Source organism: Aphis gossypii, chromosome 1 (genome assembly GCF_020184175.1).
Source record: "Aphis gossypii isolate Hap1 chromosome 1, ASM2018417v2, whole genome shotgun sequence".
NCBI classification, from domain to species: domain Eukaryota; kingdom Metazoa; phylum Arthropoda; class Insecta; order Hemiptera; family Aphididae; genus Aphis; species Aphis gossypii.
The window spans coordinates 4,639,559-4,655,106 of NC_065530.1; the positions used below are offsets into that span (position 1 = coordinate 4,639,559).

At 29.9% G+C, this 15,548-nt stretch overlaps 2 protein-coding genes and 1 long non-coding RNA gene across 4 annotated transcripts in view; 2 read left to right on the forward strand and 1 right to left on the reverse strand.

Moving 5' to 3' along the window:
* Positions 1–856: 856 nt before the first annotated feature.
* LOC126555850 (uncharacterized) lies at positions 857–8,476 on the reverse strand. Its single transcript, XR_007606981.1, has 3 exons — positions 8,305–8,476; positions 1,947–2,190; positions 857–1,742 (listed from the first exon to the last, which is right to left on the reverse strand). It is a non-coding gene; the product is annotated as an uncharacterized LOC126555850 (long non-coding RNA).
* Positions 8,477–10,331: 1,855 nt separating this feature from the next.
* Positions 10,332–12,742, forward strand: LOC114127131 (vacuolar protein sorting-associated protein 29). Its single transcript, XM_027991270.2, has 4 exons — positions 10,332–10,526; positions 10,653–10,847; positions 10,913–11,148; positions 12,303–12,742. Exons 1-4 carry the CDS (start codon positions 10,524–10,526, stop codon positions 12,418–12,420), a joined length of 552 nt encoding a protein of 183 aa, XP_027847071.1. The 5' UTR covers positions 10,332–10,523; the 3' UTR covers positions 12,421–12,742.
* Positions 12,743–13,307: 565 nt separating this feature from the next.
* The window catches only part of LOC114127134 (transient-receptor-potential-like protein), a 39,610-nt gene continuing 37,369 nt past the window's right edge, over positions 13,308–15,548 (forward strand). Inside the window, exon 1 of one of the 2 annotated variants that reach the window (XM_050206598.1) lies at positions 13,308–14,127. In XM_050206598.1, coding sequence (XP_050062555.1) covers positions 14,024–14,127 — 104 coding nt within the window. In that variant the 5' untranslated portion in view covers positions 13,308–14,023. The remainder of the gene's footprint in view (positions 14,128–15,548) is intronic. The other variant, XM_027991272.2, reaches the window with a different exon arrangement.

The following is a 15,548-nucleotide window of genomic DNA, read 5'->3' on the forward strand; positions in this document are numbered from 1 at the left end:
ATTATTTTATATTTTCAAATTGTTTCTGTAACACTGCATTACAGTATACGGAAAGTGGAAATTAGTCATTAATAATAGAAGTTATTCATGACTCTATGCACAGTTAAATCTAATGTAGGTATGAAAGTAAAATAACTAAAATAGGTATATAGGTAAAATTGATTTTATTTAAAAAAAATCCACAACACATTCAAATTTCAAAATATCTAAAATTTACAATAATTTATTAGACTCTTTATAATAACAAAGTTTATTAAAAATATAAGTATCATAGTCAAGTGTGTAAAATTTCAAAAAATTGATTCGTGATCTCAACTACAAACTGCTCTGTCTAATTCATTTTCATTTATTTTTATTTTATTTTAACAAAATCACAATTCTTTGTAGGCTTGAACATTAAAATGTATAATATTTTTTTCGCTTATAAATCACTTCCCAATAATTTCATGCATATTTTCTATAGAATTCATGAAATTCAGAGTTTTATCAGAGAGTTTCTTTTTCCCGTGAATGTGGTTTCAATAAATTTGATCCAAAAAAAATGTGCTGTTTTGGATCATTTTGAACTAACAAATTAATCAGAGTTAATTATTATGTACAGATTGGCATACAGAATTTAATTGACTAAGAGATAACAGTAAAATATTATACTTAAAAATCAAAATATTTTTAACTCCACTCCATATTATATGTATATTATTATTTACAACATTCGACTACAGTACATATTAAACTTAAAAGATACCAAATGTTAATTATAATATACAATATTCAATTTTTATTATTATTGTAGATTATAACTTAGTTGAATCAAAGATTATGTTTATGTGCTTGTGTCCTTAACAAATAGCTTTATTATTATCATATATTATAAGAATGTATTTTTTTTATCCTCATTTTAGATGGCATGTAAGAAGTTTATGTATTGTTGCCATTTGTGATATGTACTCTATTATTTTAAGTCTTTTAAAGCATAGATAAACATTTTATTTGTATTGCATTTATAAAAAAGAAAAAACATTCCATTTTAAAATAATATTGTTGATGCGTATATCTGTCCTAACAAACGACTGGAAACTTGAGATTTAGTTTTAAACTAAGAATTGTACTGTTAAATTTTATCAAATTATGTCTTATATATTAATTAAGCTATAAAAAAACATTGTATTTGTAAATGTATTAATTAAGGTGTACATTTAGTGTAAATAAATTAAATCACCCTTTTTTGTACCTATATCGGCATGTACTGATTATACACCTATATACACCTATATATTTATAAATTAAATTGATCAAGAATTTATAATAAATGTATATTATCCTAAAACGATTTTAAATATTTTTTATTATTCAAAAAGTATAAGTCGCATAGATACTTGAAAATTTCACCAGTTATTTAGAATGGCATTTTCTTTATATGTTTTAATTTTCAAAATATTTCCCCGCTGCTCCGTGTCGTGTCAGTGGCCGTCGAATGTTGCGGCGGTCCCGTGGTCTGTTCCTGACCTAACCTAGTCATCTGACCGGTCGGTCATGTACCGTCGACGAACTCGGCCGGCAGAGTCAGCAACAGAACACGGGACCGGTGCAACACTCGACGGTGACATAAGACACGGAGCAGTGGCGACGAATGCCTCGGTTGACCAACGTTATTGCCGCCGTGCGGCCACGCGCAATATCCAATCACAGCTCCGCAGCAACCACGCGCAATATCCAATCACAGCGTCGCTGCGGCCACAAACCTGTCAAAAAAAAAAAAAAAAAACGTTCATATTGTTACCCCCTACCCAAAAAGTGCCAAACGCGGCTAAAGAAGTTTTCACTTCAATAAAAATTAAAATTAAAAAAAATATTGGCAGTACATGCAGGGACTGCCGATAGAAGTGAAAACTTAGAACTTTTAATATTAAAAATTTGAAATTTCATTATGTTTGAATTATAATTACCATTTACCAACATCAATCTGGTTGACAACTCCGAGCAATAATTATATGCATGTTTATTTTATAATTTTTTGTGTCTGTACAGCATAATTTGTTAGATTCTGAACTAAGTGATGAATGTATTGATGTTACAATGATGTGTGTGTGTGTGTTTTTAATCACTATTCCAAATTTAAAGTTCGTACGATGAGTCGTTGAGTGATTTTTGAGAACAGCAAGCGATCAGTGAATGAGTGGTATTTGGAATCTATACAAATAAATTACTATAATTTTGCATAAATAACCATGTTTTAAACTTCAACACATTAATCTTAAATTATTATTAGATTTTATAAAAATTTTAATTTCAAAATGCACAATAAAAATATGATTGAACAACAGAACAACTAGAATTTTTTTTTACCACGATAGTAAGAAAACGCCCAAGTCACTGTTAAATACTAATTGCGTGATTTATTGCAGAGGTTAAATATTAGAAAATAAAAATAATACAAAGTTTTCAATCGCCAAAATAAATACGAGGATTTAAAATAATTTTCTGTTATTTATTTATTTTTTTTTTACTTGTATCTTAAAATAGTAGTATATACTCAACAAAATATTATACTGCGCAACGATTCTACAATTAAACAATTTAAATAATATTTAAAAAAAAACTGAAAGATTTTGTGCACCGCATTCGTATCTATAGCTTGGTTTCGCACGCTGCGGCGCTATGGTTAGATATTGCGCGTGATCGCACGGCAGCAATAACGTTGGTTGCCCGAGGCATTCGTCGCCGCTGCTGCGTGTCAGTGGCTGCGTCGAGTGTGTTGCAAGGTAGTTATAATACATGGTAGTGGCACTACCCTATAATAATTGTATTAACCAGCTTGCAATAACCATAGATAATATATTATCTATAACAACGACCGTGTTCGTATCTAACACCGAGTGATAAGCACTTGTCCGAAAAATGATAAGGAATCGAGATATGATAATTGAAAACTATTACCAACCGTTGGTATTATTACCAACTCTCCAACACCACTGTCGGATATTTACAAATTTGAAAAAAATAATCAATAATCGTTGTGCGTTGTGCGCATGCGCACGAGACGTCGTCAAGACAGCGTCCCTAGCAACCACTAGGAAATTAATCAAATCAATATCACTCTGCCAACGAAAATGGCTCGACTGCACGTAATTTTTAGCACCGCGCACCCTCGCCGCCGCCATTTTATGTTCAACGTTCATTATTCGTTCAGTCATTATTCTCTTTTAGTCTTTAGGATTCACCGGCGACCTATTAATTATCCTCTACTATTTCGTTGTCGACTTTTCGACTATAGTTGATAGATTCTCCGTTGGGTAACGATAACTAAAACGGTAACTCCTCGTACACTAACCAGAACGCTCGTCTGAATATCACCATTAAACTCGACCACGAAAATCAGGTTATTAATGTGTTTTGGATAGTTTTGGTCATGATTTAGAAATTTGTACTCTTAAAGGCTGGCCGTAGGTACGAGCAGATAAGTTATCCTCGCTGAGGTCATAGCCTAACCTAACCTAACCCGAACGCTAATCCAAATATCGCTAATTAACTCGATGATGACATCAAAACAACTATCCATAACACATTGATAACCTGGTTTGCGTCATAGAGTTTATTAGCGGTATTAAGATTAGCATTCGGGTTAGCGTACGAGATACCATTCAAGTTATCGTTCGCCAACGGAGAATTCATCAACTATTGTCTGAAAAGTCGACAACGAAACGGTAGAGGATAAATAGGACGCTGATGGGTTCTAACGGTTGAAAGAGAATAATGACTGCACAAGAAAAACAACGTCAAACAGAAGCTGGCGGCGGAGAGGCTGCGGCGGTGCTATAAGTCACGCGCCACACCCGGTCGAGCCAATTGCGTTTGACAGAGTGATCCTATTCAATCTTTTCCCAGTGGTCGCTGCGAACGCTGCTCTCGTCAACATCGTCTTGTGCGCATGCGTTTATCGATTATTGTGGGCATTCGAAGCAATACACGCACACGCACGCAATCATACACACACAAGTATGCACAACAATAATGTCATACCCCATTAATATATATCCTATACCTATCATTACATTTTCCTGTCAATTGTAAGATACTGTCACCGAAAAAGTAATTTGGTATATGTCATTGTCATATGATTTACTGAAGACCAACGTTATAACTGCTAATGTGTTGCGTATGGTAATAATTTAAATGATATTTAAAAAAAAAAAAGTCGGCAAATGGGTACCGCTCTGCTGTACATTAGGGGATGGGGTGGACCTCGGACTAGGGTAGGTTAAATTTGAATGCAATGATAGGTATTGTATACGAAAAATGATTCTGAACGGAGATGATTTGTTAGTCTAAAATATTTAACGTTAGATATAAATACAAACAATTTTATGAATTTTGAACTACAAAATAATTTGCAAATATTCATGATTTTGACGAATTTTCGTCAAAATTTGAACTTCAAATGCTAATAAAAAAAAATTGTGCCTATGTATTCTTATAATTTTTTAATCACTATAACAATAACATATGAGGAACTTTGTATACAATTTTAAAGTATTTTGATTGGGCCAAAAAAATTTTATCGACACTTCAAAAAATTTTTTCATAAGAATTGAAAATTTCAGTTGACTATAAATAGCTCCAAAAAACTCAAAATATTTTGAAAATTAAATCATGTAAAGAAAATTCTAATCTAAATAACTAGTAAAATTTTCAAGTATCTACGACTTATACTTTTTGAATAATAACAAATATTTAAAATCGTTTGAGGATAAATCGTTATCGTTACGTGATTTCGTAAAAATTTAAAATTCAAACGTACTTGAAATTTTTCCTATAATAATGCTTCGAGTTTTCTCTATAGCTACTTGAAGAAAAACCTATGGAAAACTTAGTGTTGTATTTTTAATCCTTAGTTATAAACATAAAACATAATTTTATGATTTTACAACTTCAAAATTACTTGCAAATTTTCGCGTTTTCGACAGATTTTGTAAAAATTTGAACTATAAACACGCTTATAAAAAAAAAATGTAACTAACGATTTTTAATTTTTTTTAGCTACAATAAGAACAACTCATAAGGAACCTTGTATTAAATTTTCAAGTTTTTTTGGTCATCTAAAATTTTTTTACCGACACTTCAAAAAAAAAATTCGCATAAAAATATCGAAAATTTCAGTGGTCTATAAATAACTCAAAAAGTCAAAAAATTTTGAAAATTTAACTGTATATAGATAATACTAACATAAACATTTGGTCAAAATTTCAAGTATTTACAGTGATTAGTTTTTAAATTACAACCATATAAAAAAATCGATTCGGTCGAAAACTGGTTTTGCGGTAAAATTCCCGTTTTTCCGTCATTAGATTTGTCAGTCTAGAATATTTAACGTTAGATATAAATATAAACAATTTTATGAATTTTGAACTACAAAATAATTTGCAAATATTCATGATTTTGACGAGTTTTTGTCAAAATTTGAACTTCAAATGCTAATAAAAAAGAATAATTGTGCCTATGTATTCTTATAATATTTTATCGCTATAAGAATAACTTATGAGAAACTTTGTATTAATTTTTCAAATATTTTGACTCCGCCAAAAAAATTTTATCGACACTTCAAAAAAAAATTCTTAGGAAAATTGAAAATTTCATTTGTCTATAAGTAGCTCAAAAAAAGTCAAAATATTTTGAAAATCAAATCACGTAAAGAAAATGACAATCTAAATAACTGGTAAAATTTTTAAGTATTTACGACTTATACTATTTGAATAACAACAAATATCAAAAATCGTTTGAGGCTAAACCGTTATTTAACGCGGTTTTATAAAAATTTAAATTTCAAACACTAATAAAAATTTTTTGTCTGAATCCGGTAGAGTTTTTTTTACAGATATTTGAAGAAAAATTTATGGAGAATCTTGTACCAAATTTTCAAAACTTAGTTATAAAAGAAAAACTTTTTACGATTTTCCAACCACAAAATTACTTGCAAATTTTCACATTTTCATTTTTTGACATATTTCGTATAAATTCGAACTTAAAGCACTTATAAAAAAAAATTGTGACTAACTATTTCGGATTTTTTTTTATCACTTTAAGAACAACTTATAAGAAACCTCGTATTAGATTTTCAAGATTTTCTGGTCAACCAAAAAATTTTTATCGTTATTTAAAAAAAAAATACTTAGAAAAATTGAAAATTTCAAATGGAAGATGGCTATAGAGAAATATAGCCTATGTCCAACAATATCCAGATGTGTACAATCGCATGCAAACATTTTCATTTGAGTATGTTATCAAAATATATATAAGTAAAATATGAGGTTTCCATTCTAAATAAAATAAAAATAAAAAAAAAGCGGGCGAGTTGGTACTGTTCTGCTGTACATTAAGGGGTGGGGCGAACCTCGAACTAGGGTAGATTAAATTTGAATGCAATGATAAGTATCATTGTACTTATACAAAAAACGATTCTGAACGAAGATGATTTGTCAGCCTAGGATATAATTTCCAGTGGTTGGTGAAAAGGGTGGTTTATGTTTTAATGGCCTGAATACAACAAAATTTAAGTTATTTTATAATTATTGTAAGCTAAACTTATAAAAAATCTTGAAATAAATTTTCAATTCTTAGCTACATATGCAAAAAATTTTATGAATTATACCTACAGAATAAATTGTAAATATTCATGATTTTGACGAATTTTTGTCAAAATTTGAATTTGAATTTCAAATGTTAATAAAAAAAATTGTGCCTATGTATTCTTATAATTTTTAATCACTATAACAATAACATATGAGGAACTTTGTATACAATTTTCAAGTATTTTGATAGGGCTAAAAAAATTTTATCGACACTTCAAAAAAAATTTTTCAGAAAAATTGAAAATTTCAGTTGTCTATAAATAGCTCAAAAAAACTCAAAATATTTTGAAAATTAAATCATGTAAAGAAAATGCCAACCTAAATAACTGGTACAATTTTCATGTATCTACGACTTATACTTTTTGAATAATAACAAATATTTAAAATCGTAATCATTTCGCTATTTCGTAAAAATTTAAAATTCAAACGCACTTAAATTTTTTCCTATAATGATGCTTCTAATTTTCTCTATACCTAGCTACTTGAAGGAAAATTTATGGAAAACTTAGTGTTGAATTTTTTGTTCTTAAAAATTTAAAATTTTAAAATTTTTTTGATTACCTATTCAACTTCAAAATTACTTGAAAATTTTCGCGATTTTGACATACATCGTAAAAATTTGAACTATAAACGCATATAAAAAAAATTGTAACTAACGATTTTTAATTTTTAGCTACAATAAGAACAATTCATAAGGAATCTTGTATTACATTTTCAAGTTTTTTTGGTCATCCAACATATTTTTAATGACACCAAAAAAATTTTCATAAAAATCGAAAATTTCAGTGGTCTATAAATAACCCAAAAAAATAACTGTAGGTAGATAACACTAACATAAACATTTGGTGAAAATTTCAAGTATTTACAGTTATTATTTTTTGAATTACAATAAAATAAAATTATCGATTTTGTCAAAAATTGGTTTTGCGTAAAAATTCCTGTTATTCTGTTACTTTAGGGTTTTTCCTAATGCTTTTGAAAACTATTGGAAATTTGTTTACTTTTAACCCCTCAAAGTACCAACTAAATTCACTTTCCTATCAGAAACGAGGCTGAGTCTAAAAAATGAAAGTACTGCTTTTACCGTTCCAAAATGTGATGACAAACACAAAAAATAATAATAATAATAAAAAAACACACAAAAGTTGGATAATGTATTCTTATAATTGTTGAATCACTTTTTAAGACTTTAACTAATGAGAACCTTGGTATTAAATTTTCAAGTATTTTGACTTAGTCAAAAAAATTTTATCGATATTTATAAAAAAAAAACTAAAAAAAACGATTATTTCAAATGCCTATTAATAGCCTTTTAAAAGCGAAATATTTTGAAAATTAAAGTGTGTAAAAAAAAATGCCAATCTAAATAACAGGTGAAATTTTCAAATACCTACGACTTTTTGATTATTCTATACTATAAACACAAAACACATACACACTATTAGGTGTGAAAACGAATCGTTTTACGATTTACGTGGTTCTATAGTAACAGTATATATGTGCACCTTTATTTCATTTATTTCGAAAAGGGAACACTATAGGTTACACAAAATAAGTTTTATGTTTGTCTAGTAAAATTTGAATTTCGCGACATAGGTATAATATCTATGTATTATATATTATAATATATTAAAATAATTTTTTTAAAGCGTATAATATAGTTAAGCCTACGACATACCTCAGAATGTGTAGATTTATAGGATCGACGATGAATCAATTATTATTATTGTCGACATAGGTATATGAGATGTGACAATGGCTCGGTGCTGTGAACGGTCTTGCAAGATTTGAAGTATACATCACTGCGTCCTAAGTACGACTGACGAACTTAATCTTGAGACTCGAATAGTTAAAATAGGTTAAAACGCATCCAATAATAGTAATAAATTAATAACCAATAGAAAAGTAGTATAATACGTCAGCAGCGCGCTGATTGGCTGTTTGATGCGAAGACCCACAGAATGTTATTGTTTAATAATCATTATTATTGTTATTCATTTAACGACATTATAATATTATTATTATATAATATTATATAATATATTTCCCGCGTGTTGGAATAATGATATTATATAATGTGAGAAAAAAATTGTTTTTATTATCTATAAGTATATATTTATGAGAATTTATAAACACCTTAAGTTATTATTATTTTGCGTAGGTATAAGGTAAAGGTATATAAACTTTATACCATTTTATGATCGAAATAAGTATAAGACAAAAAAACAGCCCCAGAATTTGCAAACAACTATGTACGTTGGCGGAGCACGCTGGTGCAGCTAGGTACCTAGACAGGTAGTGACAAATATTTAAAATTGTTAGATATCGGGATTTTGTAAAAATTTAAAATTCAAACGCTCATAACATTTTTCATACTATGACGCTTCGAGTTTTCTCTCTAAATATTTGAAGAAAAACTTATGGAAAACTAAGTGTTGAATTTTTTAACCTTAGATATAAATACAATATTTTTTATCAATTTTCAACTACAAAATTACATGTAAATTTTCGCAATTTTGACATATATCGAAAAGATTTGAACTTTAAACGCTTATAAAAAAATTGTGACTATCGATTTTTGATTTTTTTAAACTACAATAAGAACAACTTACAAGAAACTTTGTATTAAATTTTCAATGTTTTTTGGGAACCCAACATTTTTTTATCGACATTTCAAAAAAAAATAATACTTATTTTAGAAAAATCGAATAATTCAGTTGTCTATAAATAGCTGAATAAAAAAAAAAATATTTTGAAAATTCAACTATAGGTATATAGATAACATTTATATAATATACATTTTGTGAACATTTCAAATATTTACAGTGATAACTTAGCTTTTTTGTTAGGTACAACTATAAAAAAATCCTTTTTTTTTTTTTGAAAACCACTGGACAATTTTTACTTTTGACCTATAATGCTCCAAGATTACCAAGAAAATTCACTTTGCCATCAGATTATCAAAAACCAATGCAACCATCCCCGAAGTTTGAAATTGAAACATATTATTTCGACAAGTTATGTTGTACAGAGACAAAAAAAAACACACACACACATCATTGTATAAACAATAAAAACCTATGCTTTAAAATTCGAGCCCTAATTATATATATGTATGTTCATATTGTAGATGCATAAACCTTATAATTATAATTTATAATATATCACATAAGGTAATATGAATTAAATAATAAATAATTTATTTAGGTATTTATCATTTACAAAACAAACTGTAGCCTTTATTTTTTTAGCTATTTCGTCAATAATTTCTTTAACATCTAATCTCATGTGGTTATAGCTTTGTAAGTCCATTCAATCTGGACTTAAATTTAAACAATTAGGTAATAAATACAACAAATATTTCATTAATGAATATTTACCTACCTCCTTTATAGAGTTTCTCAAATATGTTTTTAATGTTTTCATACAAACTAATGCAGTGATATAAAAAAAAAAAAAGGTCGAGGGGGAAGATATATCTCTCTCGTCTCCTCTCATAAATTCGTCACTGTAATTTATAATTATTTGAGATAGATGTACCTACATTGTACATAATATTATGGTTCAATATGTATTTCGTACCGATCGATGGGACAAGACTGTCGGTTGTATATTAGACACTCTGGAGCGAACGACTGTCGACCTAGTCATGGAGTTGTTCGAGTTTTTCTCTCGTAGCGCGATAAGGCGTGTGATAACGGCGAACACGAATCTGTTTGGTGATTAATGATTGTTTTCGTTTACAGGAATTCGGTTTTTTCGTTGATTTTTTGATTAATCTATCTTAAACAGAATAATCAGAGCAGCCGACTTTCGTTAATTCATAGATAGGTACTGTCTGGTTTATCCGTCTGTCCATACGCCATTGCTGGTCAACCGACATACTAACAATTTGAAATGGTAAGTCCTACTAGTTTGATAAAGAATTTGTTTCGTTTTCTCAAAGTGTAATTAGACAATAGTTATAGTAAACAACCGCAAATCGAAAAACTATGCATAATTACAATTTGTTTTTATTGTTTTTAGTGTTCAGTGTTAGTGATTGGAGATATGCATGTGCCGTTCCGTAGTAGTGGACTACCGGCCCAATTCAAGAAACTGTTAACTCCGGGTAAAATACAACACGTCTTGTGTACAGGCAACTTGTGCACGAAAGAAATGTATGAGTTCTTAAAGTCGATCGCCAATGATGTGCACATTGTTCGTGGTGATTTTGATGAGGTAACGTATTGGAAAATTGTGTACATCAGCATTTTGACATTTCTAATTCAATTTAATATTCTTAGAACCTCAATTATCCAGACCAAAAGGTAGTGAATGTTGGACAGTTTAAAGTGGGCTTATGCCATGGCCATCAAGTGATACCATGGGGCGATCCAGAATCTCTGGCATTACTACAAAGGCAACTAGATGTAGATGTACTGGTGTTCGGTCACACTCACAAGTTTGATGCCTTCGAACTTGGAAATAAATTTTTCTTAAATCCAGGATCAGCTACTGGAGCTTTTAATCCATTGAACCCGTAAGATCTTCTAACTTAAATAAATTAGTTTTTTGTATTTGAAATAAATATAAATTAAGATTTAATTATAATATGTCATAGTAAGCACTATATTTTTATGTAATTTAAAGTATTATTGAATAATTTCTATTCTTAATATAATATAGTAAGTATTTTGCAATATTACTATCTCCCGTTAATAATAAATTTCAATAGTGTAGAATTATTGTTTAAAAAAAAATATAAAGTTAAAATAGACCTGAATTACAATTAATTTAATTTTTATAAAAAATGGTTTTTGATACTATGCTAAAAATATTCATATTGAAAAATAAATAATATGCATTTTTGATGTTATATAATTATACTTAATTATAATCGTTTTAAAGCATATGCCAAGAGTCAAACCTTTTTTCAAGCAAGCGCTTATTATTCACTAAACCTTCCTTTATTTAAATTAACAGAAGCCTATATTAATTTATCTAACAAGTAGTATAAAATATGTGGTAGATAATTATTTATAAGCTTATAAAAATTGATAAAATTTATCTTATAGATATGTACCAATTGTCTTCTATTAAAGTAAATACTGCCTTAATTACAAATTAAAATTAAATATACATTTGTACCGTTTTAGAAGATAACATTTTTGAGATAAAGTTGATTAAGGGTTTAATATTTTTAAACAATACTTATAATGGTCACAAATTAATATAACAATTATAGTATTTTATTAATGTATATAAAATAAAAACTATTTAGCGTATGACTGCAATCACTTAATAGCATTGTCTAGCATTGTCAGCTCTTAGATGGGTGATCATACCTTTCCTAACTTGGATTTTTTGTGGTGAAGCCATGTTCCTCATAAGAAAATACGTGTTCCAAAAACCTAGAGTTCCATACCCTATAGTAACAAACATACTAATCCTACAGCTAATGGTCTGTTTTCAAAGCTTTTAAACATAAACAATAAAAATGTTATTATTATTATTTCATGATTTCTGGATAGATTTTACTGCATGATAATGGCATTTTTTTTATTAACAGTACTTTAACACATTAAAAACTATTACTCAATGTTTAGTATTCATGAAAATTATTTATTGGCTTAAATAAAATAAAATAAAAATATTTTGAATTATTAACCTTGTAATTTTTTTATTTTTTTTTAGAGACATTATTCCCTCCTTTGTGGTGATGGATATCCAAAGTTCAACAGTGGTATCATATGTTTACAGGTTGGTTGATGATGAAGTAAAGATCGAAAAAATTCAGTACACAAAAAAATAAACTGTGATATTTTGTACCAATAATTTTCATATAATATATTATTTTTATAATGGCTTCAAATTGTTATCATCCATATTATTACTTTTGTTTGTACACTTATTTATTTATTGCAATTTTTATAAACTATATTATAAATTATAATATAGCTTTAACTAAAACTTATATAATTTAAGTATAATATAATTATACTATAAACATCTTCTCATTATACAGAGTTATATTATATCTCCACAATTACACTATTTTAATTTGTAAAATTGTGTGTATATAGTAAAAATATAAATTGAATCTATAAAATAAATGTTTTCTGATTATCAAAGAATTGACCCTAAGGGTACAGCTGTTGTGTTTCACCTTGTCCTTTAGAATGATATTTTTTTTTAAGTTAATAACCGGTTTTTAGAAGAGAACAAGTTGGAATACAGTCATTAATTGATTTGTAAGTTTTATTAATTTATTATATATAAAGGCGCCTTATGGGTAACGTTTTTGTCGTGTTAAAATTTTATATAAAAAAAAAATTGTATCTCGAAACAAAATATGTAAACAATACAATATTTTGTTAATTCCTAATACCGATTGCCTACTCGGAAGTAAAATGGCACTATAATACTATATAATGTGGCTCTCCAAAGAAAAAATGTTTATCATCGCCGATTCACATAAATGCGAACGATAGTCATGTCCGTCGATGAAACGGGTGAAGAGGTCGAGGAATCTTTGCACTCGGTATTCCTACCTCCATCGTCGAGGAGAAGTGCCTCCGTGCCTAAAATACGCTTAACCTCACGCACCCCTTTCAAGAGTAATTAAATAATATTCCGATAACGAATTCAATACCATCAGTGTCACTACGACGGTGCACTATTTCATGTCACACGTGACCCGTATTATAATAATATTATTGTGTTGTTGTCGGTCGGCGCTGAAAACGAAAGTCGTCAAGACGCCAACCGCCACGAATCGAATGTTGTTGTCGGCTTGTCGCGACTACGATATCCGCGCGCGGCCGACGATCGCGTGACGTCGCGCAAACGCCGGCCCGAGATCACCTTCGGAAACCCGGTCTAACCGGATAACTGGTTAGGTTTTATTTTTATTTCGCGCTCTTATTACAAGTACACGACATAATATACATTTTTAGTGTTATTGAATTTTGGCGGCGAGACAATAATATTAGCCGCTCGCGTCCAAGGACTACCGCAATCCAGCTGCTGCTCTGGCGTGATCGTGAGTCAGACTGCTGCAGCTACTCTATGCGGTGCAACGAGTTTCCTGGTGTGCGCCGGTACCTATAGAGTTATCGTATAAAGTGGACGATAGTGTAAAATGTCTGCCGCGTACGTCGGTTCGCAGTGAACGTTTGAACAGTTCCGTCGTCGCAATTTCTCGTATCCGGCGTTTCGCGCTATCCGTTATCGTTTTTTCCGTCCTGTTATCGATCACCCTCGTCGCGGTTGAGGCGACCTCGTAATCCTCGGGACTTCCGCGACCGGCCAGCATGTACCAGCTTTTCGGAAGCGCGGGCATCTGCAGTTGTTAGTAAAATCGAAATGGTGATCGTGGTATCGTCGTTATAACGCATAACAGCAGCAGCACCAACATGAACAGGATGGGCAAAGACCGGAAGTCGGCGAAATCCCTTTCGCTGGAAGAAAAAAAGTATCTGTTGGCGGTACAGCGGGGAGACGTGGCCAATGTACAGAGGTGAGTTTTCAACCGTTAAAACATGACTTTCCGGGACTTCTCGGCAACCGCCGTGATAAAATATTTATATAACATAACGTTCTCTCACCCAACCCCCGTATAAAAACTATATTTAGTATTGCATGTTCAATATGGGCCACGGAGACTAAGGTCATATAAGGACCATATCTTCTATACTGTTTTTGATAATATCATAGGTGATTTTTCGGGGGAAACATCCTCAACGCCCATTGTAAGAGGAAAATAATTTAGCTTCTTCTCCGGTAGCGAATTTAAAATACAGTCACTAGAGAATCTATTTGTTATAAAATTGTAAATGAATAGAAGGGTCCGCTGACCCACATAAGGCGATTTAGCCTGGCTAAACGCGAGATAATAGGGAAGCTCACAGAGTCCTAACTTCCCCTTAAATAGTTTGAAAGATGTGGCCGAATAGACCAAGGCGTTTCAACGACAGATGTAAAAATTGTTATAATTATTTAGTTCTCGACTATGAGATCTACAACCACGCAATGTAGCGCAATAAAATCGGGTTTTTTTTTAATCTACGCCCTATCATATGCCAGTGATGCATCTAAAGCAGAATCGAACGTAGCATTTTATCTCCGAGAAATCTGCATGTTCGTAAGTATAATATATAATGATACATTGTTATGTTAAGAAATCAACAAACGCTCACAGAACACTAGACTACTAGAGTATCAAAATATAAAAATTGTAAAACATTGTAAATTTGAGTAAAGCAAAACCAATTTAGTGTTAAATTGTAGGTTATAGCTTTCAATTTTAATATTAGTGTTAGTTTACGTATTTTTATCAAACTTAAAAGTAAGAACATTATATTTAATATGTGTTTGGTAAAGCGAGTTATATCAAATAATAAAATAATTTAAACTCAGTTATTAAATTCTAACCTTTAGTTAAGTTAATATTTATAATAGCTGATAGGTGATTTCACTAAAATATATAGGTATTAAAACTAATAACACAAAATTAAGTCTGGTTCAAATGTGTTATATTTTAGGTAATTGTTAGAAGAAAATAACACATTCGGGTAATCGGTGTTATGTCCTGTCTTAATATAAACGAACGCGGGATAACATAACGATTTACGACGAAGGACATGCTTGTAAATTCTCGTGTAGATTAAAGTGACCTTATGTATAATATAATATTATAATTATGTACTCACGTATGGTACGTATGATAACACCAACATGTTATAAAATTGAGATGTGACAAAATTTACATACACACACACACACACACACACACACACAAACATATATACAGTATATCTATAATCATTGTTTATTTCAAATTTTTTATCCGGGGAGGGGGTGTATCGTAAATTTTCAAAGGGTATGGCTTAGAAGTAAATAATTAAGGGAAGTAAAGATATCATCTTAAACTCAATTTAT